Raw genomic sequence first — 25,672 nt, forward strand, 5'->3', positions numbered from 1 at the left:
TACACATTCTGACAGCTCAACAAAGAAGCTATCCAAATATGAAACACAAGAGAGGACATTTTTTAACCTCTAAGGAAGAAAAATAAAATTTCTATTCTTTTTTGTCCTTCTCTTTCTTTTATTGAAAATCTAATTATATAGCAATATTTTTATATGTATGTACACAGATCAAGAATACATATACTAAATTTTCAGTAATTTACCTATTACTGGAGTATGGCAAATAATATTCTCAGAGGCTTTTAAATTAATATTTTATTTTCCATTTAGAAAGTTAAGGACAGCATAATACAAGCAATAAATTATTTCTGCAATATTCTGCTTGTGAGTCATTAAAGCCAGATCGAGAGCAGTGCTTTTCAAACTTGTCTGCCAATGTTAAAAATACAGATGCCCCTGGAGATTCTGATTCAGTATGCTTGGAGTAGAGTCCAAGAATCTATCTTTGATAAGCATGCCAAGTGATTTTCATCATCAAACAAATTTGGGAAATATTAATCAACATTTTTATTGAAGTGACTTAAGATGTAAGTATAATCACAACTCAGACTTATTGGAAGTTACACATAAGTTAAGAATTGTCATTTTTATTAACCCAAATATTCAAACATTTAGAAAATAATTATTTTAAAATTTCATAAAATGCATGCATATATGAATCAGGATACAAATTCATCTTTATAGGGAATGCTATTCAGTGTGTTCTAATTTTGAATAATATCCATTTGTCTTTTTCATTGATTCATAATTACATTAAAGGTTAGGTACCTGTTTTTAAGAAGTGTAAATAGATTTACATTAGAGAGACTAACTAGGAAAACAAAACCCTGATAAAGCAGAAGAGAACAAGAAAGAGAAAATAGAAGTAAAGATGCAAAAGCATAACATGTGAGGGACTGAAGGAGAAACATGAATGCTGGAAAAGCAACACTGACATAAATACTGGGTTCAAGGGAATTTTATTTTATGATACACTTGACAGAAGGGTGAAGAAAACAAGACAAAAGGGAAAGATAAGCAGAAGAATAAAGAATAGGGATAAATACGAGATTTCCATTTTGAGCCTTTTATCCCATAACGAAATTATTGAGTGAAAAGTCTGTTTATCAGGTGATAGAGTCAGAATTCTTCCTTCACTTGTAAAAGTTGATAAAACCTAACTCCCAGTGGTGAGCAGCATCTGTAATTCTAGAAAACCAATAGGTCTTAGGAAGAATTTCCTGAAACAGTTCTTCTAGAACAGTACTTCTTCAAGAACTCCATGAAAAAAAAGGCTTCCATGGCAAAATAAATTTAGAGAGTCTGCACATGACATTCTCTTTGAAGCTCCCCACAAACAGTTGATTAAAGGCTCTGAAGTCCTATAGAGATTTGTTCGAATCACTTTTAACTCATTATTTTCCAAACTTAGTTGTCACATCTTACTAACATTCTGTGGAATCAGGGAGAAGAGGGTGGGGCTCAGCATCAGAAAACCTGGGTTGAACTTTTGCTCCAACGTTTACGTGCTTCGTGACCTGGGTCAGGTTACTTAATAACTTAGCCTTAGCTTCTCCATCTGTAAAATGGGTTTAATAATGCTTAGCATAACATCTGGCACATAAAAAATGTTGGATTAAGTACTAGTTATTTGTATTCTGCAAAGGCTATTCTGAGAAACATCTTAAGCTTTCTGTCAAATTATCAATATGAAGCGTATGTATTAAATTATGCCATCACTCTTCTTTTTTTTTTTTTAATTTTATTTATTTATTTATCTATTTTTGACTGTGTTGGGTCTTCGTTTCCGTGCTAGGGCTTTCTCTAGTTGCGGCAAGTGGGGGCCACTCTTCATCGCGGTGCGCGGGCCTCTCACTATCGCGGCCTCTCTTGTTGCGGAGCACAGGCTCCAGACGCGCAGGCTCAGTAGTTGTGGCTCACGAGCCTAGTTGCTCCGCGGCATGCGGGATCCTCCCAGACCAGGGCTCGAACCCATGTCCCCTGCATTGGCAGGCAGATTCTCAACCACTGCGCCACCAGGGAAGCCCTGCCATCACTCTTCCTAACATCAGAAGAAATTTATTTTTCCAATCAAAGAAAACCCGAAAATTTTTCTTTTATTTTTCCTCCCTCCACCCCCAACCCTTTTTATTTTCAGTTAGGCAATTTGAAATCAAACCAAGAAAGGTCAGAAATCGGTCACATCACATCCAGGCCAGTGATATGCAGCAGAGATTTGTCATAAACAACAGGATAGAATGGATACAAACGGGTCTTAGATAAAGATAACCATTATCTTAGTCTGTTCGGGCTGCCACAACAAAAATAGCATAGAGTGGGAGCTTACTCAACATTTATTTCTCACTCTTCTGGAGGCTGGGTTGTCAAAAATCAAGGTGTCAGCAGCTTCAATGTCTGGTGAGAACCCGCTTTTGGGTTCATAGACGGTCATCTTCTTGCTGTGTCCTTACATGGCAGAAGGGCTGAGGGAGCTCGAGGGGGTCTCTTTTATAAAGGCACTAATTACATTCATGAAGGCTCAACCCTCATGATCTAATCACCTCCCAAAGCCCCCATCTCCAAACACCATCACATTGGGGTTTAGGTTTCAACATATGGATTTTGGGGGGACACAAATATCCAGTCTAAAGCAACCATTTCTAAGATGAAGCTGCCTTCTGGAAACACAGAATTCTCACTGCCTAGTAAAACTCTACTGGTGCCAAACACAAGAGTGTAATAGGTGTAACTTGGTTTTCATGGCCTTGACCATCCCATTCAAAGGGTAAAATTCCATTATATATCCTGCCAACCCTAATCACATGCTAAAGGCGCTAATAGTCCTTCATCTCCCCCTCCATCCATATGACTTCCTGAAAAGACTCCAAAACCTCCTAACACCATGACTGGAACATCATTTAACAGGCATCAAGGGACTTCCCTGGTGGCGCAGTGGTTAAGAATCTGCTTGCCAATGCTGGGGACATGGGTTCAGTCCCTAGTCTGGGAAGATCCCACGTGCCATGGAGCAACTAAGCACAACTACTGAAGCCCACACGCTTAGAGCCCATGCTCTGCAACCAGAGAAGCTACCGCAATGAGAAGCCCGTGCACCGCAAAGAAGAGTAGCCCCCGCTCACTGCAACTAGAGAAAGCCCGCGCGCAGCAACGGAGACCCAATGCAGCCAAATATAAGTAAATTAAAAAAAAAAAAAAAAGCATAGACAAATGCTTCCTAAGTGAATCAATGATGAATGAACGAATAGCTGTTTCCATTCTCACTTCAACTTTGTGACCCGCAGAGCCAGGCCAATCCTAAAGTCTGTTATTCTGAAGACACAGCTCTGAAATTTGTTCCCTCTTCTAAGAAGATAGAAGCAAGTAGGAGGGGCGTATAATGCCACATCCCCAGCAACCCAACACCAGAAATCAATTGCGAAAGGGTCTGATTCATCAAATGGCGCTCAAGAGCTTCTGACAATTATCCAATTACTACCTTTTCCAAAATATATTTCACATCACATTTCAAGACATTATTTTGGTTGTATCCTAAAATTATGGCTTAAACTATATTGAAATAAAGCTATAACATACCCATTTATCATATTTTTTGTTGTTCACCCAATAGCAAATAGAGTTAGCTGCCTGGTTTTTTTGTTTGTTTTTTGTTTTTTTTAACATCTTTATTGGAGTATAATTGCTTTACAATGGTGTGTTAGTTTCTGCTTTATAACAAAGTGAATCAGCTATACATATACACATATCACCATATCCCCTTCCTCTTGCGTCTCCCTCCCACCCTCCCTATCCCACCCCTCTAGGTGGTCACAAAGCACCGAGCTGATCTCCCTGTGCTATGCGGCTGCTTCCTACTAGCTATCTATTTCACATTTGGTAGTGTATATATGTCCATGCCACTCTCTCACTTCATCCCAGCTATCCTTCCCCCTCCCCGTGTCCTGAAGTCCATTCTCTATGTCTGCGTCTTTATTCCTGTCTTGCCCCTAGGTTCTTCAGAACCTTTTTTTTTTTTTTTTTTTTTTAGATTCCACATATATGTGTTAGCATACGGTATTTGTTTTTCTCTTTCTGACTTACTTCACTCTGTATGACAGTCTCTAACTCCATCCACCTCACTACAAATAACTCAATTTCATTTCTTTTTATGGCTGAGTAATATTCCATTGTATATATGTGCCACATCTTCTTTAGCCATTCACCCGATGATGGACACTTAGGTTGCTTCCATGGCCTGACTATTGTAAACAGAGCTGCGATGAACATTGTGGTACATGACTCTTTTTGAATTATGGTTTTCTCAGGGTATATGCCCAGTAGTGGGATTGCTGGGTCCTATGGTAGTTCTATTTTTAGTTTTTTAAGGAACCTCCATACTGTTCTCCATAGTAGCTGTATCCATTTACATTCCCACCAACAGTGCAAGAGGGTTCCCTTTTCTCCACATCCTCTCCAGCATTTATTGTTTGTAGATTTTTTTGATGATGGCCATTCTGACTGGTGTGAGGTGATATCTAATTGTAGTTTTGATTTGCATTTCTCTAATGATTAGTGATGTTGAGCATCCTTTCATGTGTTTGCTGGCTGCCTGGTTTTGATACACTAATTGCCAGTGATACTGTGGAAAGTATGATGTTCATGCTGGCACCCAGGGGGCAATTTTTTAAGCGTGAAATTATCGCATCACATTGCATTTGAAAGAAAATTAGTTCCTGCTTCATTTTCGATGCCCCTATTCACTCAGTGTATTAAGGCCAACAGCCTTCACCGTTTTGGTATTTAAATGGCATATGCTGAATGTCACTTACCCTACCCGTATGGTTCCTGGGCTCACAGTTCAATGACCTAATGCAGTTTGGAATACTAACTTCTTAAAATCTCCTTAACACATTACCCTTACCATAGGTATAATACTATTCAAAGTCATACTGCTAAGAAGTCTCCCATTCAACCCAAACTTTATAGAACACTATTGGCAGCAATCTGCCTTGTGAAGGATTTGCAGGTGCCTAAAAGTGAATTATAATGCTCTGCAACTTGCCATTTCTTAGGAATATGGCAGGTGGAGGACACAGCTGCAGTAATTGGAAGTATTAGATGGATCTCTGGGCCCCTCTCCCCGCACTCATTTTATGGCTGATGATGACCCTAGGATTATAGTTTCAGTAGGTACCTGTAAAAAGACTGAGTAATTCACCTGTGAATGACATAACTGAGTTACATTCTTTTGTGACGTTCACCATATTTCTCCCATTGTCTTGCATAACTTTCTTATATATAGGTATTTGCCCCCCAAATTAATTCTTCAATTGATATGTGGCGCTCTCTCTTTTAAATTTGCTCTACTGGCTGTATTTTTTTTTTTTCTTTTTTCCATCATATATGCTCTCTATGACAGGAAAAACACAAAGGAATGCAACTGGACATGACAGTAAGCTCCAGAAGAGCCCGAACCTTGTCCATCACTACATCCCTAGCAGGACATACTGTATCTAGCACACAGGAGGTGCCCATTGCACTTGTGAATGTATGAATGAATGAATGAATGAACAAACCAATAAACAAAAGAACTGACGCTATAGGCCATGGAGGAACAAAAGAAAACAGGAGAGAATATTATTCTGAAATAAAAAGGCTTGGAAGAAGACCACATGGTGTATTGGATGAACAGGTTCCTAACCTATTTTACACTGAAGACACCTGGATTTCTTGTGGGGAGAAACTGAAATAATGTACATGAAAACAGTATAGAACTACTCAGAGAGAGTGTCTTGAATATGAAGACAATGAATTGTGAATAAAATAAGCTGAAGCTGATAATTAAGCTGCAGCATGGAATCACAGCATCATGGAGTCAACCCCAGAGCAGAGGCACCATTGATATTTATTGAGGGAATTTGTGGCCCTGGTTCAGACCTCAGAAAATGGAGATGGGTGAAGGGAATCTGCAAGGAAAACATTTCATTGCAAAGAACCTACAAGTACAGAAGCACTTTTTTTCTTAATTTTATTATTAGATGTTAACCTGGTAATACAAAAACTAACATTTATCCAGGTTACAAAGAAAGAGTTTATCATTTTTCAAAGTCACCAAGGTTAAGGTGCATTAAGATGTTAATGCATCTTTTTCCCAATCAGATGCATTCCCATATTTCACTCCTAAAAAATTCTGATATGTAGGCATTCTCATTATTTAATGAGATTTTAGAAAAGACCTTTTAACATATAACACATTCTATGGTTTTAATATACACCAGCTTCTCCAGGAATGCATTTACTATGTAAATTAAGGCACAGCTGTAAGTTTTTGTTCAAAACTTTACCAAGAGTTGTTCACCATTTCAGAAAACCCATGACATTAGTGTTTATGATATTGCCAGTACAATGCACATTGATCTGCATTTGTAGCTAGTAATTCTACATAAAGTCGTAAGCGTCTGATGACTTTATCTTCCGGGATAGTCATACCCAAGCTTTTTTGCTGAAATACATTCTATTTTATTAAAAACTGCTTTCCTTTTTTCTGATTTATATTACAGTTCAAGTACTATATTCGTTGCTTAAAAGTATATATACCTATAAATCATATTAACTTTGAACATTATTTCAGAATAGCCAAAATAAAATATTTGTTATGAAAGAGGGCATGAGTCTGGGAGGGTTGAGAGAACCACTGATCCCATCCACCCTCCTCGCTATGCAGTGAAACTGAGGCTCAGAGAGATGCAGTAACTTGCTTAAGGCCACCAAGCAAGCAGATGATCAAGTCAGAACTGGAGTTACCTGGGCACTGAGTTCTCCTTCCAGCACGCGGCCCTGCCTCAAAGTGATGCCTACATAAATGCAGAGGGAGAATAATTAAGTTCACGCTTCAGAATGAGTTGGTGACCATTAGACCCAAGGGGTGGAGGCTGGGGAGGTCTCTCCCCGTCCCTGTGTCCCAGCACAAGAGGCAAGATGCTTTAGGGAAGATTTTTTTGGTTTTTTGTGGGGTTGTTTGTTTGTTTGTTTTCACCTAAAAAGCCCCAGGTGCTGGTTCTGGTGCTGAGCTTACACAAACTGAGCTGTGACCAGTTCAGCGCTTCTCTCTAAAAGGCACACAGCAAAAGCTGTCATTTGCAAAGCTTGTGTTTAAAACCAGCATTAAAGTGAAAAGAATTGGGCTTCCCTGGTGGCGCAGTGGCTGAGAGTCTGCCTGCCGATGCAGGGGACACGGGTTCGAGCCCTGGTCTGGGAAGATCCCACATGCCGCGGAGCGGCTGGGCCCGTGAGCCACAACTGCTGAGCCTGCGCGTCTGGAGCCTGTGCCCCGCAACGGGAGGGGCCGCGATGGTGAAAGGCCCGCGCACCGCGATGAAGAGCGGCCCCCGCACCGCGATGAAGAGTGGCCCCCGCTTGCCGCAACTAGAGAAAGCCCTCACACGAAAACTAAGAGACCCAACACAGTCATAAATAAATAAATAAAATAAAATAAAATAAAAAAAGTATAAAAAATATATATAAAAAAAAATAAATAAATAAAGTGAAAAGAATTAAAAAAAAAAACAAAACAGAAAGAACATTATTCATCTTGAGAGAGCAACATTCCATTATAATCTTGAATGTGAACTTTTTCAACAGTACTTCACAGTGAAGAAATCAAGGGATAGACATTCAATTTAAAATCCATAAATGGTACCCTTAGCTTTTAGCCTTGAGTTTAAGTGTTTTTAGTCAGATGGAGTTCTTACGCGGTCTGAGTTTGTAAACAACCAGGTGGAATAGGTAAAGGGTGTGTCCCAGGAAGCTTTTATATTTCACACGTACATTAAAACTGCCTGAAATATTCCCGGGAGATAAACACAAGGTAATTAACATTTATCTCCAAACTGGCTTCTATCCAGATCACAGCTCTGCATTTATGAAGCAAGAGAATTCTCTCAAGTAAGTAGCTTCAACAAACAGTGCTCAATTCAGCCACACTGGGCACTTCACAGTAAGAAAAGAGAAGCAAGCCAATGAACTATATTCTCCTAAATCATCATCACCTACATTTAGCCTGAAGTCACTGCTATGCTATAAGTTCCCCAACCTGAGACTAGGGCTGTCTTCCAAACCCCCAAAGAAAATTAAAACACCCCAGATTGTTTTCCAGTTAAAGCTAAAACCAGCAATTATAATATTTATGATCAGTTTATAAACTGAAATGACTCCTCTTGTCTTTTGGACTCAGCACGGTAAAGATTTTCCACTTTAGTTCTTGTAGTTGCTATAAAAGAGCCTCGTATTTCAGGATGAGAATCCTGAACCTGTGTAATGGACTTTGCTTCGAATGAATATGATCCTAAATACCTAGGCAATTGTTTTTTTATCAAATTAATGGACTCTGTATCTATAAAATAAAATAAAATGCAATATATCTGAAGTTACAAATGCACTAAGCCAAAACATTTAACTCTCTGTGTGAAGTGATACACAGAATTGCCTTTTCACATTATCTTAAGTGAGGTCTGAGGCAGACAGCAGGCAGGCGGAGGCACTGGGTAAGTTGGCCGTTGCAGACGTCCTGGGCAGAGGAACATGGCTGGTGGTTTTAAAACCCTAGGGAGAAAAGTAAACGGTTTATTATTATGGTCCATTTCTTAGACTTTCTTTTGGGAAGACCTAAAAGAAAGGTGGGTGGTTAATCTAAGTTTACATCAATCAAATCTCTCCATGAGAGCCTCTTCCTGTGTCACCCCTGGCACCTGCCGTGGTACCATCCCGCGAGAAGGCCCAGAAATAAAAGGTGTGAAGTGGAGGTGAGCAGTGTTCTCCAAGGAGCAAAACATTCATTTTGCTGCACGATGCTGAGCTCTAAAAGCAACAATAAAAAGCAGAAACTTTGTTCCATCTAGACCATCCTACTTACTTGGCAATCCATATCTCATTGGAGAAGGACTCCGGCTTCGAGATATCTGGAAAATATAAAAGTGCAGTGTGAACTACACAGTAGATGGAGCTCAAAGAAAGAATCCTTTTGATGTTTTTTCCCTAAAACCAGCTAAAGAGTTTATCTGAAGCAGTTTAGAACTATGATGGTTTCCCCCTGAGGTTGAGCCCTGTGATTGCTTTTATACCTCCTGAAGTAAATGGACACTCAACTTAGCTTAAATTTTATTATTAACTAAAAGCTGAGCTCAGTGGCCTAGGTTTTGTTGGTTTTTGTTGCTGTGGTTGTTTTTAGTGGTTGCTAAACACTTTGAGACGGGATGCTCACTGGCCATACTGAAGTCTATGCTTTCCAGAAAATATTTATTACTCGTATTAATTAACCCTAAAGTGATCCAGTAATCTCTGGCACATCCTTTATATGAATTATATCATGTGTCCAAAATGCTGTCCTATGAAGGAGGGTCACTGGGAAGCCAGAAAAGAGCCATTTTTCAAATCTCACCTTTGCTTTCACTGAGGAAAAGCTACCCCCGTACCTACAAGCCTGCGATGGCTCGGAAATAACTGACCGCTAGCATCATTCTTGCTGTGAGCTTTCAAGCACTTTAGATAAATAGACATTAACAAAGATGGAAGGGCTTCCCTGGTGGCGCAGTGGTTGAGAATCTGCCTGCCGATGCAGGGGACACGGGTTCGAGCCCTGGTCTGGGAAGATCCCACATGCCGCGGAGCAACTGGGCCCGTGAGCCACGACTCCTGAGCCTGCGCGTCTGGAGCCTGTGCTCCGCAACAAGAGAGGCCGCGATAATGAGAGGCCCGCGCACCGCGATGAAGAGTGGCCCCCGCTTGCCACAACTAGAGAAAGCCCTCGCACAGAAACGAAGACCCAACACAGCCATAAATAAATAAATTTAAAATGCCTGGAACTAAAAAAAAAAAAAAAAAAAAAAAAAGATGGAAGCTGTTCTGGATATGAGGTCTCAAACAAGTCAACCAGATTAACCAAAAATGTTTGTACCGGGCTTGTCGTAAAGAGATGATGCCGGAAAGGGACAGGATTTTGGCAGCAGTTTCACCTTTGAGAATCTACTTTAGTCTATCAAAAGTTTAAGTTTGTTCTCCCTGGGCACAAAGTAGGAAAAAGAGAGGATGGGTTCAAACACATACAGGTACTTATTACAGAGGGACATTGCCCTTTGCTAAGCCTTCCAATGAGGGTCCAGAGTTAAAATTCGCCATGGCTGTAAGTGCAACAGGTGTCTAATATTGCTCTTTCTTCTGATAGAACACTTCGTCTTAGAATGCGAATTGTAATTCTTCCAGTATAAAACTCGTAATATGTCTTTTTAATTTATCAGCCCGTTAAATGTACTCTCCTTTTGCTTTTTCCTACTGTGAATACCTATTTGGCAATAAGGATAATTAAGTTATATTAAAATCAGCAAGAGCTAAAGAACTGTGTCTGACACATGGCTTTCCATTCTCAGGCCATTTCTTTCATGTGGATAGTCGTCCCCAGTTTCCCAGCCCACAAAAATTCTGCCAGATCACATAACACCTCCCCCGTGAACTAAATCCAGAGGGAATCTCTACCTCCTCTGACAGCTTTAGCTGTCATTCAGTAACATTCAGTTACTTTGTTGAAATCATACTGATCTTCCTATATTGAAACCCATTCAGGGAAGAAACCATGTTTTAGTCATTTCTGTATCGTCCACACACACATACACACTAGCATCCATCCAATAACGGAAAAAATGTTTGATAAGAATGTTATCAGGGCTCTCCTGGTGGCACAGTGGTTAAGGATCCGCCTGCCAATGCAGGGGACACGGGTTCGAGCCCTGGTCCAGGAAGATCCCACATGCCGTGGAGCAACTAAGCCCGGGTGCTACAACTACTGAGCCTGCACTCTAGAGCCCGCGAGCCACAACTACTGAGCCCGTGTGCTACAACTACTGAAGCCCGCGCACCTAGAGACCGTGCTCCACAACAAGGGAAGCCACCACAATGAGAAGCCCGCGCACTGCAACGAAGAGTAGCCCCCGCTCGCCACAACTAGAGAAAGCCCGCGCGCAGCAACGAAGACCCAACGCAGCCAAAAATAAATAAATAAATAAATTTATTTTTAAAAAAAAAGAACATTATCAAACATAATGTTTTGTTGAGAGGGGTTTAGAAGTTTAGGGCTAGAGTTGCATCACTAGAGATAATTTCAGAGAAGTTGCCTTCTCTACCACTCTCCCTAAAACAAGTTTGAACAAATATTTAAAGAATTTTTATTTGAAGGAACAGCAAATTGTTAGCCTATCTGGTATCTTAACATGTCTTGGTCTAGATCTGTATTCAAAAGGCACTGACTAAATATTATGTGTTGAATGAATGAACAGTGGTGAATCATAATAATGTTAGTTTTTAGGGATATTATCTCCACAGTTTTCAGAGATGTTTTTGCTGTTATTTTTTTCTTTTGATAGATGTGTTAGTAATCCTAAGAATGAATACACAGAGACTCATCCTAATTCTTCCTACTTTGAAGTTTGGAGGAAAATTAAGACCTGCAATGCCCTTTATACAGTATTGAAATCCAGACCATTTGAGCAATTTCTCCAAACTCATACAAGAAGATCTAGAGATACCAGAGACTGATGTGTGCAGAGACCAGTTGACTAAGATGTCCTATTCTCTGTTCAGGAGACTCATAGCTAATAGCCCATTTTCATTTAAAGATAAAAATAAAACACGAAATAACTAAAGTCTATTATTCTTTCAACTAATGAAGAAAAATACTACCTCTACTTCCTTCTTTCTAGAATGATAAATTCCTTAGCCAAGGTAGTATAAAAATCAATCTGGGGTGATTGTAGTAGGTTCTCTTTCTACCTACAAACTTATCATCGCCTCTTTTATAGGTGACTGTGGACAAAAAAAAAACATCAACCATAAGATGATTTTGTGTAAAAATGATTAGACAGATACGTACCGTGCTTAAACTAATACGGCTACGAGGGCAGATGGGACTTAAACTCCTGCTTCGACATCGACTTAGAGATCGCACTGAGTTCCACTAGAGAAAGAGAAAGAGAAAAATAGTCAATAGTTTGTGAAAGCCCAGGTGGCTTAAAACAATACTCATATCCCATAGAACGAACAAGAGGTTTTTCTGATATGATTACACTTGCCCGTTACTGGTCGTCAGTATGAGTACACTCATTTGCTATAGCTGCCCAATATTTGACAATAGCTCTAGGGTACTTCTCAAATAAAATCCCATTACAATGAACTTTGGGATATTCAAATTCATGATGCTAGTGGAACTTTGTTTTGATGAGTAAGCTGTTAGAAATTTACATTCAAATTTGCAAGTGTTGGAGAACGTAAGCTCCATCTGGTCAGGAATTTGTGTTTGTTTTGTTCATTGCTGAATCCCCAGCACCTAAACACAGTGCTTGGGTCATTAATAACTATTGAATAAAATGAATTAATGAATAAGTGAGTGAGTGAATCACTACTGTGGCCCACCTACTGTCCAACTAAGTTAATGAACAAAAAGAAAATTTTATTTCCTATAATGAGATTTTACTAGTCAAAGTCTTCTCATCAATTCCCGTCGTTCAACCCTTTCCCAAGTTCTTGCTTTAAGGGTATTTTCTTTGTTTTAGGAGTTTAAGCTTGGGTAAATATTGGTGACATACTTGAGGGGAGAGAAGAAGGAAGTTAAAAGGCAATTGCTATTTGATGGAGAACATAGGAATAGTGGCTATTTCCTCTCCCTCCCTTCCAAATTGCACTGCAGACAGTCTACAACAAGAGTTTCTTAATAGAGGGTAATTGTTGTAAGGGCAAGAAGCACGTTTTATGAGCTCATTCACTGTAGAGCACGTGCGATTGCCAAGTCAACACAACCCAGTTTCTATGGGCTCAACTCTTACAGCACAGAATATTTTCATTGAGATACTTTATGCTACAGTGGGATGTTTAAGCTTAAGTTCTTAAGTTCTTTTAAATACACTACTCCGCTTCTCCACTTCATGTGTGAAGAGCTGCCATGAAGCCCTTCCCCTATTCTCCAGGTCAAAGAGAACAGGAACTGAGACCACCAAGATGGTGGCTTTGCTCTGGACCTGGGAGCTCCTCTCCAGAATTCACTTAACTTCTAGGAAGGGCAGGGTAAAACTCCATAATGGGAACAATACAGAATATCCAAGCACCCGTAGCAACCAGTTGCAACATCCTCTCCCCACCTTAACACACACACTTACACACTTGCATACCTAAGACTCCATTCTGAAGGCTGTCCAATCATTTAACATGTTCAAAACATTCTACAGCCAATGTATACAGGAAGCAACCCTCCAAAACTGATTGGCTCCTCTCTCCCCACCTCCTCTGCCCTCTTTTTCTCCATCCCTCCCCTCCCTACACATCATACCAAGGAGAGAAAAACAGGACACATCCATCATATCCCAAAATACAGAACTATCAGTAAAAATTGGGCCAATTGTTTTCTGACAGTTAATCGATCACTTTTAAATGCTTAGAATTGTAGAGGGCCTCCAAAAGCTGAGCTCAAAGGGCTTTGCCCTTATAATAGTATAATGTTTCTAAGACAGAGGAGGCAAATAGGACCAGTTCTGTCTTGTAAATAAAGCAATAAACAAAGAAACGACTGCCAGGAAATGACGAAGACTCATGGAAGAATCAAAGAAAAGAATCTGCTCTTTCCCAGCCGGTCCCTTTCCTCTCCTTTGTACGAAATCTTATCAAATAACCCTTTATGAACTTCTTTTATAGAATCTCTGGGTTTATAAATGTTCTCGAACTTGTGAATCAAACACTTGTGATGAATTGTCACTATGCAAGGCCACCGTACAAAAGCCCCTCTCCTGGTGACAGCTTCTCCCTTCATAATGATACAGTCATTCTCCATGATAGCAGGCCACACGTGATAGAAGACCAAGGGAGCCGTGAAATCGGAGTCATAGCTTCGACGGTACCTATTTTAAACACCCAAAAGAACAAGAAAGAGAAGGTAAGCAGTTATGTAACCTAACTGGGAGGGAAGGGGACATCAGTGTAAATTTTCATCTTTTAATTCTGCTCACATTTAGATAAATATGGATCCTGATTCTATTGTTAAAGAGATAGTTGTGGGCTCCTAGAATAGGAACCAGTGATAACAAGGACCCGACATGGGCTCACTAAAAACAAGTCATGTCATAGAGAACAGACTGGTGGTTGCTGAGGGGGAGGGGTTGTGGGAGGGATGCAGTGGGAGGCTGGGATTAGTGGATGCAAACTAGCATATTTAGATGGATAAACAACAAGGTCCCACTGCAGAGCACAGAGAACTATATTCAATATCCTATGATAAACCATAATGAAAAAGAATATTTTGGAAAGAATGTATATAGAGATATGCATATGTGTAACTGAACCACTTCGCTGTAGAGCAGAAATTAACACAGCATTGTAGAACTGCAATGCGCTATCACTGCACAATGGAGTCACCCCAACACAATACTGTAAATCAATTATACTTCAATTTTTTTAAACTGACAAAAAAAAAGTCATGCCAGACTAGTCTTGTTCCTTCTCAGGATTACAAGAATTGTAATTCAGTCAAATGCTAGAGACAGAGACCATCTAAGTCCCACAGGCAACCTATAAGATTTCTCATGCTGGGGACTTCTCTGATGGCACAGTGGTTAAGAATCTGCCTGCCAATGCAGGGGACACGGGTTCGAGCCCCGGTCTGGGAAGATCTCACACGCCGCGGAGCAGCTAAGCCCGTGCGCCACAACTGCTGAGCCTGCGCTCTAGAGCCTGTAAGCCACAATTACTGAGCTTGCGAGCCACAACTACTGAGCCCGCGTGCCACAACTACTGAAGCCCACGCACCTAGAGACCATGCTCCGCAACAAGAGAAGCCACCGCAATGAGAAGCCTGCACACCTCAACGAAGAGTAGCCCCCGCTCGCCGCAACTAGAGAAAGCCCACGCGTAGCAACGGAGACCCAACGCAGCCAAAAATAAATAAATAAATAAATAGATTTATTTTAAAAAAAATTAAAAACAGAATTACCATATGATCCAGCAATTCCACTTCTAGGTATTTATCCAAAGAAAACTAAACACTAATTTGAAAAAATATAAACACCCCCATGTTCATTGCTGCTTTATTTACAATAGCCAAGATGGACATCTAAGTGTTCATTGATGGATTAATGGTTTAAAAAGTTGTAGTGTCTATACAATGGGATACTATTTTGCTATTAAAAAAAAAGAGAATGAAATCTTGTCAACTGAGACAACATGGATGGGCCTTGAGGGCATTATGCAATAAGTCAGACAGAGAAAGACAAATACCATACAATCTCACTTACATGTGGAATCTAAAGCAAACAAGCAAACAAAAACCAAGCTCACAGATACAGAAAACAGATTAGTGGTTGCTGGACATGGGGGCAAAATGGGTTAGGGAGGTCCAAAGGTACAAACTTCCAGTTACAAAATAAATGTCATGCAGACGTATAATTGTTAACAATATAGTTAATAATACTGTATTGCAAATTTGAAAGCTGCTTAGAGAATAGATCTTAAAAGTTCTCATTGAAAGAAAAAAAAGTTTTGTAACTATATATGGTGACTGATGGTGATAATCATTTCACAATATATACAAATGTAGAATCATTATGTTGTAGATGTGAAACTAATACAATCTTATATGTCAATTATACCTCAATAAAAAAAATTTTAAACAATAAAAAGCAATACATGTCTGTATTTCTATAGCACTTTTCTTTTTTTTTTAACATCTTTATTGGAGTACAATTGCTTTATAATGGTGTGTTAGTTTCTGCTTTATAACAAAGTGAATCAGCTATACATATACATATATCCCCATATCTCCTCCCTAGCACTTTTCTTTTAAAGAGTTCCAAACAGACTACAGGTACTCATTAGTTCTCCCCAAGACCAATATGTTCAGTGGAAATCATAACATCACCTCTGAAGCACATTTGACTGAGAAGGAAAATGACCCCAGAAGAGGGCCCTGCCCTGTAGTACAGAGAAATATATGGCTGGGCCTGAAAATCAGGTAATGTCTGTTGATTTCCCCATCCAGAGTTCTTTTCCCTAAATTGTTCCCAGAGAATACAGACAAGATCATTTATTTATAAAGAATCCCTTAGCTTCTGCTCCTATGTCTCTTACTTGCAATCATTAAAAATTTCTCCATCGGCCCCAAATGCAATATCGAGGGGTGGGTCTAAAGTCTGCATTGCAAAGGCGATGCAACATATCTCATGGATGAAGTTACTGAGGAGGCAAAAGTCAACTTCAGGAGGGAATGAAATCTTGGGATTGACATTCATGGCTCGGATCACATCCTGAAAAACAAAAAGATGGCATCACCTTGTTACCAACCTGTGAAATACACACTGACAATCCTAAGGACGTTATGACTGATGGGAGGGTAAAAGAGCATGTGAGTTAAAACAAGGTAAACTAGAAGAGAAGTGCATGTGCTGAAAGGAGGAAGACTCATTAACAGAGAAGGAGGAAAGATGACAGAGGACAAATGATATACTAAAGGCCAAGAAAGTCTCCAAAAACAAAAAACTAAAGCAAAAACCCTTAGTAGCTTTCATTTATTATTTCCTTATTTTTCTATTCTGGGCAAGTTATATAATCGCCAATACAGGACTCTGACTTGTTCATAATCTATAATAATAACAATTATAATAGCTTGCTCTTATTGAGAGTTTACTCTGTGCCAACTCTTGTGCTAAGCAAATTACCTGCTTCCTTTCATTTAATCCTCTCACAAACTCTATAGGGTCATGACCATTGTTGCTCCCATTTTAAGATTAGAAAACTAAAGCACAGAGAGGTTAAGTAAATGTGCAAGGTCACACAGCTAGTAAGTGGCAGAACCAGGATGCAAATCCATAACTATCTTTCCCAAAATCATTGCTCCTAAGCACTATGGTATTCTATCTTCCAATCTTAAGAGCCTGTCTGAAGAATAGAACTAGAAAGCTCAAGATATTTTCCTCATAATATGTCTGAGAAAGAAAGAGCCAATAATGACTGGTTCTACAAAATACATTGGATGCTCATTCCTGCTCTTCCATTACATAGATGCGATGCTAAGCTGGATGGATTTCTGAGTTATTAGTATTCATTACAAACAGCAGCAGCAGCAAACCAGTCCCAATAAAAGACCCAACACTTACATTAACACTGCTTTGGGAATCATATAGATCAAGATGACAAATGATATAATCCAAAACAGCATCCTCAAAGTCATTTGACCCTGCATAAGACGGTGTCAGCGATTTCCTCACACGGATCTTGAAGTGTCTGAATGCCACTTTAGCTACATGGAACGCCTCCTGCACATAAAAGTACAGCAAGTTTATCTGGTGGGAGGAGGGAGGTAAAGAGGTCCAAAGCAAGGAATGAAGAAAGAATGTCCAACAAAAATTCAACATCATATTGGACTTCTGGTAACTAAACCCAGCGGTCAAAACTACTTTTAACCTGGGAGAAAATACATATCTAAATTGTGGAAAGTACCTAAATACATATAAGACTATCCATATTCACTAATTTCAAGACAGTTGACCACTGTTCTGGTAATCCTGATTGCAAGAAGCAGGACAATGCCATAACTATTCATATGGTGACCATTCATAACCATTCATTATGGTTACATAAATACTTGAAATATGCTAGTTCATGCTTTGATCCCACAGCAATATCATATTACTGGTCAAGAAATAAGAGAAAATTATCAATCTAGTGGTCACGTCATACATAGACACATATCAAGCGTCTGACATGTTTCCTGGCATATATTAATTCAACAAATATTTATTAAATGCCTGTAATATAGCAGGCACGGGGAAAACTCAGTTATGCGTGAAAGATATAGCCTCTACAATTACAGAACTTTAACCAACTCAGTACATGATTCTTAATTATATAAATTACATATAAATTAAATAATTCTTAATGATATAAATTATCTTTTCTGTAAAAAGCCAGATAGTAAATATTTTAGGCTTTGCAGGTCACATAATTGTCTCTGTCACTTTTTTTTTTTTTACAACCCTTTAAAATGTAAAACCATTCTTATATGTTAGCTCTTGGGTGGTATTTCTCTTAGAATTACAGATCAGGGCCAGATACAGCCCAGGGGTCATAGTTTGCTGACTCCTGATATAAATGAATAAATATAGGATAAAGTCCAGTAGATTCTGATAATTCCACTCTCACACCAATATTTTGTTTTGTTTGTTAATATTTAGCTGCTCTCATTACAGACCCTTAGTATCTCCATATGGTACCCACAGAATAAACACATTTGCTTTGGATTTTAAGATTATATATGAGCATTTTTTAATCTTGCCATACTCAAGTAGTTAGCAGTTCTAGTAACTACTCTTAGTTAAATAAACAGAAGAGTGAACACAATCACAGCCTTTTGATTTTTCTAGGAAGGGAAGGTAACCTATCAAATGATAGCCCTTAGCAATAATATATCCATTGTGCATACATATACCCATATTACAATAGAAGATCCAGTGCGAATCAACTTCGTATATACCCATCTGAGATAGTCCTACATTTATGGATGCTTCAACAAATGTCTGGTCAAAATAGATATTAACGTATATGAACAGTTATTGAGTGTGAAAAATAATTCATCGCAAATATCTGTAATGGAAGGAAGGGAGGGAGGGAGGGAGGAGACAGATGGAAACCCACCCTCCTTCAGTGACCTCAGGCCCTACCAGTCTTTTTTCAGCCGTCCTGTTCAGTTGACCCAAGCACTGCCTGGCCGCAGCGCCCTTGGACCGCGGTAGTGCAGCGGCGCGCGCGAGGCTCACGTACCACTGCTGCGATGTAGATGATCCGCTGCACCGTCTCGGCTTTGTCGATGCAGCGCCGCAGCAGGCATTGCGCATCCAGGCGGGTCTGGGAATAGGCGTCGCTGAACCGGGACAGCAGGGCGGCCTTGCGCGCCGCGCTGGACAGTTTGGCGCGACTCGGAGACGGGCTCCTGACCTTCGCGACCGCGGTGGAGGGGCTGGCGGACCGGCTGCGGCTGCGGTCGTGACTGCGGCTGCGGCCGTGGCTGCGAGGGTCAGGGCTCGGAGACCGGCTCCTGGCGGACACAGTGGTGAGCAAGAATCAGGCAGGGAAGCGCTCTGATTCCCTTCACTCTCTTGTTCCTAGACTCGGCTGCTTCTCTCCCCGTAAACCAGAAGCCATGGGAGCAGGGAGAGCAGCTCCCTATGAGAGGCACTGTGTCTCCACAAGGCCTCAAATAGGACCACAAACAAAAAACAATACTCTATACTTGCCTGGTGCATTAGAATTTATAACACACTGTCACTCACTCAGCGCATCAATTTATCCTTCAAGCAGCCAGGTAAGGTCAGCATTGATTGTTGGCCCTTTTACAGATGAGGAAGTTGAGGCTCAGAAATGCTAAGAGGGCTGTCCTAGAGTAACACAGCTAGCAAGAGCTAGAGTTAAATAAAAAGTCCGATTTTCAGTATTTCTTACCCCAACCTTGGGCCACTAACACATCACTGAGCTTTCTGGTATAAAATGAGATGAACGCTGATTGAACAATGAGAAAGAAAATCTGTGCTCTCCTTCCATAGCAATGGAACCATTTGCAGTCATTTTCTCCTCTGCAGGTCCTCCATTTTCACCTACAAAATTTGTGCCCTATTTTGGGATGGTGGGGAGGTTATCAAGTGAGCTAATGCATGTGGAAGTACTTGGTGAATCGAAAAGCATTGTATCAGTGAAACGTATATTGCTACCAAGTACAAAGTAAATGATCAGACTAGCTAGTCCAAAGGGAATGGGCCACCAAAAAGAGAAGTTTTGTAGAAGGAACTGTGGGGCAAAAGGTAGTACAAAGCAGACTCTCTGAAGGTGGAAAGGGGACAAAAAAGCCCTCATTTATAGTGTTTGCCAGTTTCCATGGTGCAACAAATACTCTCACCATAGCCAATTTCAAACTATCAATGTGACGTCACTGAACCCAGAGTTAGGTAGAAATGCACAGAATCAGTTCCCAGAGCTAGTACAAGCTGGCACTCGCACAACACTGATGGAGTGATTCCCCAAAATGAAAGCCTAAGGTGACATTTAGGGGAATGGAGAACAGGGTTAGGAGTGGCTTTGATAGCCTGAATCTGGGTACACTGTGGGGCTGGGGGGGAAGAGGGGAAGTGCTAGAAAGAACAAGGAAAATGCAGAAACTCCTAAGAGAGAAATACTCTGCTTTGTCCTCACTTAACACTGTCTGAATGACCTGTCTTAACGTTCTGTCCATCAGTAGAAGGGAATTTCACATTCCCTTACCTACTCATTCCATCAAACAAAGTGAGATGTAAAAAGGCAATACCCTCTAGTAAAATGACAGTTGGTCATCCTGGCGAGAGAACTCGTAGAACTCAGAGAACAGGACCCTTCCCCTATCATGGAACAGTCTTTCAACATGGGTACCGCCTTTTGCATTATAGGCACTCAAATCTGGTATCAAGACAAAGAACCTTCCTTTTGCACATCTTAGTTTCATTCCTTAAGCTTCAATGTCAGTCCGAAATTAATTAGTGCCCAAGTATTGTCAGTCCACGAGGTATTTTCTCTATGGAAGAGTGAAGTTAGAGAAAACAATCCCTCTACAATTCAAAGTTTTCCATATTATTGGGGTTCGCACTCAGGATGTCACTTTATTTTTCTTTTTTCTTTTTCTTTTTTCCTTTTCCAAGCCAGGCTTTTATCACTAACTCAACAAAAGGAGCTTAAATGAAAAGATCTGTGAGACTTTGTCAGACCTTCCTTGGAGTACAGATTTTTCAGCGGACAGAACAGCTATCTCGTCCTTCAGCGTTCGGAGCTGTTTCTCATAATCGCATATCGCTTCTGCCTTCCGCTGGTCTACGCTCCACCCGTCCGCGCCCATCTGCTCCGAGCCCTGCAGCTCCTCTCTCCTACGCTCGGAGCCCCGCTTCTCTGAGCTCCTATGCTCTGAGTGTCTGTGGCGAGATTCCTCCTGGGCTTGAAGAGATTTAAGCCTGAACAGAAAAAAAAGTTTGAAAGAAAAGAGAGAAAGGGAGGAATGGAGGAAAGGTAATAAACAGCAATTGGCCTACTTAAGGAGGCTGCTCTATTTAGTGTGCCGTTATTGCCCTGGGAAACTCAGATGGAAATACATAGGATCAAACACAAATTAACAAAGAGCAGAATTGCCAGGGTCAGGGTGCCACTTCATGTCTGCAGCTTGCATGGAAAAAGGCTCCTGAAGAAAAGATAGGCATGCAAATCCTCTAGCCAAAGCAGAGTGGGCAGAGTCATGAAGTCTTTGCAGAGGCAAAGCGGAGACATACTATTCTACGTTGGACGGCTTCACTGCACAAAACTCTGGAAACCTGTGACCTCCAAAACCTAGTCCAGAAGCTGGTCAAAGATATAGCTCTTCTATTCTCTGAACAGACGGAATGTGGGGGGAAACTGCAGTGGAAATTGAATACCATCCACAACACTAAGCAGAAGTGTGGACCTATGAAAATAATGGACTACTATGGAAAAGAGTAAAGCTTTAGAAATAAAACTGGCATCCTCATTAATACAAAAAGGTATGACCATCATACAAGGGAGCAAAAGCCGTAAGAAGAGAACATGCTGTGATGAAAATAACAGTGATGTAAGAAGAAAAGGGAAGGGGTAAGATTAAGAAGGATGTAGAGGGCTTCCCTGGTGGCACAGTGGTTGAGAGTCTGCCTGCCAATGCAGGGGACACGGGTTCGAGCCCTGGTCTGGGAAGATCCCACATGTCGCGGAGCAACTGGGCCCGTGAGCCACAGCTACTGAGCCTGCGCGTCTGGAGCCTGTGCTCCGCAGCAAGAGAGGCTGCGATACTGAGAGGCCCGCACACCGCGATGAAGAGTGGACCCCGCTTGCCGCAACTAGAGAAAGCCCTTGCACAGAAACGAAGACCCAACACAGCCAAAAATAAAAATAATAAATAAATCTAAAAAAAAAAAAAAAGAAGGATGTAGAAAAACTAAAAATGCAATAGCAGAATTAAAAGCTGCCCTAGAAACAGTAAAGAACAGAATTGCTGAGGAATTGTGCTGAAGGAATTGCTGAGTAATATGATCAAAGAATTTGAGAAGCTGTATCAACTAGGAAATGAGATTAGTGCTCCAAGCTAAAATTTATGGATGTTCCTGAAGAAATCAGAACAATTGGAACATGTATGAAGGCAATAGAAAGGTGTGTATGTATATATACATATATATATATATATATATATATATATATATATATATATATATATATTTATTTTTTTTTTTTTTTTTTTTTTTTACTGCAACTCCCATTTGCTCTTTTTGGGGGGAAAAAAAATTAAAGTTAAGATTGAAAAAAGTGTGCCCTTAAAGGATCAGTGTTTATTTTCCCCTTCTAGAAATTTATCTTTAGAGGATAATCTGAAATTTAAACTAAGATTTGCCACAAAAAATTATTTCTAATGCTGAAAATTGGCATCAAAGTAAATATTCCATGTTCCATAATTTTTTGCCACAAAAAATTATTTCTAATGCTGAAAATTGGCATCAAAGTAAATATTCCATTCCAAATGAGGAACTATGATGTACCTATTTAAGACTAAGCTCTGCTTTATTTTTTCTTAGTAATAGAGAAAAATGTTAAATGAAACAATGGGGTCCACAATTGTATCCTTACATTTTGTTGTCTTAACTTTATTTTTAATGTACTACTTGGAAGAAATAGCAAATGGTGACAGTAACTGGCTCTGGAATTATGAGGGCTAAGGTTCCTTTCTACTATGTTGTACTTTGAAGATTTTCTATAGTAGCTAAGTATTGTTTTGTAGTAAGAAACATATATAAACCATTAATAAAAACATTGCTGCCTTTCCTCTTTATGGACAGATTCTTTCATATTGTAATGGAGCACCAAAAAGGCTAAATTCAAAGGTTGATCAGCAGCCTGCAATAATCCTGTCATTATTTTTTCTTACTGCTTTCTTAGCTGATTTATTTCCTCCTCTGCAGTCAGAAGGGATATGGCCGATCTGTTCTTGGGTTCTTCAAGAGTCTTTTCAGTTTCAGCCATACTGTAAGAGAAATCAGTAACGAAAGACAGATTTCCCAAAATTGGCAGACTTTCTAAATCAAGGCATAGGTTCTCTGGGGAACTTTTGCCATATGATATAAATTCGATATAAACAACATCAAATTATAAGACATCTGCATTCAATTAGACGATATTACAAATATTATGGCACACTAGTATGCAAAAACATGCTAGCACCTTTCCTCGATGTCAAACGCAAAGAAATTACAGAGCTACTACCTCTAAAAGACTATCTAATAATTACTGGTATTAGAATGTAAAAGACAAACTTCTTCAGTTCCTCCTTCTCATCCTCCTAATTCATCTGCTCTAATTACACCGAATCCCCAGGTTGCCTCTCTCTATAAAATCTCCATTTTTCTGTAATATACTAATACCTATTCTTATGACTTTGCACTGTAGAGCTGCATTTGACTTAATTCCCCCAGATTTACTAAATATAGAAAAATTATTTGCCCGCCTATAAAAAAGTCCTCCGCTATTACGCTCGACTACCAAGTACTTCGTGTCTTCCTGCCTCTGACTTCCACCACTAAATGAGCACAGTTTTCCTGAGTTTTCAACCTAGCTTAGTCCTTGTTAGTTTCAAGGACTCTCCTCGTTGTAGACAAATCATAATAAATCTATTTTTTTAGGAAGTGAGAATGTGATGGATGCCATTGGATGAAGACCAACGGTTCTCAATGAGGTTGTCCTAGTACAGTGAGAGGCTGTGGATTGGCAAAGGTTTTTGGACTTCTCTGACCTTGCATCCCTGGAACAGCCAGTATCTTTCATCACAGTAGTTCTGAAGCTAAGAGATTGCAACTGCTATCCAAACTCACACCAGTCTTCCTCCCTACACTTGGATGGAAGCATGGAACGTCAAACACTGGCCTCCCCTATACAGTGAGGCAGATTGAGAAATAATGGGACAGCAGGATCCCTATCAAGTCCACACTGATCCAATGAGACAATGCAGGAGGTGGTGTGAGTTTCCCCAAATTCCATCTCATCCCCTTCTCCTCTAACAAACGCCCACTCATCCAATGAGTGCCTCTCCAAAAGCCACACCTGACTCTCAAGCAATGTTTGTCTTCCCTTCTCCTGAGCCCCTCCAACACTTGTTCACATCTGTAATCTCATTACAAACACACTGTGAACTACTTGAAGGCAAAGATTTTATTTTATTCATCTCTTTATCCCCAGCTCCTAAAAGACTACCTGTCATATAGATTTTTTTGAAAAACTGAAAAACTGAATGAATGAATGAATGAATGAAATGTCTGAAGTCTACAATAAAACCAGAGGAGCAATAACTTCACAATAGGGATGCTGGCGATTGTAAGGAAATTGCTGTGATTTAATTTCACTGTGAATATGTTATAGATTTTTTAAAGTATATATGGGAAAATGAACATTTTTATCAAGAGAAAACTGTGGAAAATTAAAAGAAGAAAATAGACCAAGAAAGGAAGAAGAGTATGAACAGTAATCGGGTTTTTTTCTCTCAAGACATGGCATACATGTGTGAGCACATATATATACAAGCAAATATATATGCCAACTTGGCCCCCTTGGATGATATACAGAGCAAAGAAAGGAGATACCTTCATGTGACAAGCATTGTTTTAAGCAGGCTAACATATTTACTTTTTGTTATGGATTTATTCATTCATTGAGCAAGTTATTGAGAATTTACTATGTGCCAGGTACGATGCTAGATGCTGGAGATACAAGTGTCAGAATAGCGATACAGGACAGTAACACTTTGGAGCTTCCAGTCTAGTGGATCATAAATATTCAAACAAATTTTTCAAAGTTCCAACTTGCAATAAGTGCTATTCTTAGATGATTGTGAAAGAGAATTAGAAGAGAGGGAGAGGAAAGACCATTCAATGTATAGCGGTCACAGACTCTGAGAAAGTCACATTTAAGCTGAAACCTAAAGGACAAGAAAAAGCCAGCCATGCAAAGAGCCAGCAGAAGACTTCCATTTCTCTGAAAATGCACAGGCAAAGGCCTCGAGGTGAGGAAATAGACAGAACACTAGGTGAGGGGAACTTGGCATGAGATGAGGGTGGAGCAGGAGGTAGGTTCAGATCACGCAGGGCTGGGAGAGCCCTGGGAAGGAATTTAGAATTTTTTTCTAAGTACGAAAAGAAGCAACTAACAGCTTTTAAGCCAGGGGGCGACTTGCTACAATAAAAGTATATCTATATTTGCTGCGTGGAAAATGAGTTGTAGTAGAGCAAGAATGGACCCAGGGAAGCCAGTTGGAAGGCAACTGGCTGAGGCAAAAGGTAACAGCGACTTGAACGAGGGCAGTGGTAGTAGAATAGAAAGGAACATGTGTGGGAGACGTTTAGGAGGTAGATTCCACTGGATGTTCTAATAGATTGGATATAGGAAATGAGGACAGGTGAGATTTCTAACCAGAGTCCCAAAATAAAATCCAGCAGTCTTCTCTTGTCTAGGGCTCGTCAAACCTGAGCAGACCTGTCGCCATTCAGCACTCTGCTGGAATTTGCACCTTTGGAACTGAGTCACAGCTAAACTGGTCTCCAGAGGGTTAGACATGGGA

At 40.1% G+C, this 25,672-nt stretch overlaps 1 protein-coding gene across 3 annotated transcripts in view; it reads right to left on the bottom strand.

Moving 5' to 3' along the window:
* Positions 1–7,521: 7,521 nt before the first annotated feature.
* The window catches only part of SPATA18 (spermatogenesis associated 18), a 36,074-nt gene continuing 17,923 nt past the window's right edge, over positions 7,522–25,672 (bottom strand). The window contains exons 5-13 of one of the 3 annotated variants that reach the window (XM_057546970.1): positions 22,994–23,089; positions 20,784–21,023; positions 18,817–19,090; positions 17,154–17,312; positions 16,129–16,304; positions 13,784–13,907; positions 11,894–11,977; positions 8,888–8,933; positions 7,522–8,577 (exon numbers count right to left, since the gene is read on the bottom strand). In XM_057546970.1, the coding sequence (XP_057402953.1) occupies positions 8,570–8,577; positions 8,888–8,933; positions 11,894–11,977; positions 13,784–13,907; positions 16,129–16,304; positions 17,154–17,312; positions 18,817–19,090; positions 20,784–21,023; positions 22,994–23,089 (1,207 nt within the window). In that variant the 3' untranslated portion in view covers positions 7,522–8,569. The remainder of the gene's footprint in view (positions 8,578–8,887; positions 8,934–11,893; positions 11,978–13,783; positions 13,908–16,128; positions 16,305–17,153; positions 17,313–18,816; positions 19,091–20,783; positions 21,024–22,993; positions 23,090–25,672) is intronic. The other 2 variants (XM_057546969.1, XM_007180796.2) reach the window with 2 other exon arrangements.

Source organism: Balaenoptera acutorostrata, chromosome 5 (genome assembly GCF_949987535.1).
Source record: "Balaenoptera acutorostrata chromosome 5, mBalAcu1.1, whole genome shotgun sequence".
Classification (NCBI taxonomy): domain Eukaryota; kingdom Metazoa; phylum Chordata; class Mammalia; order Artiodactyla; family Balaenopteridae; genus Balaenoptera; species Balaenoptera acutorostrata.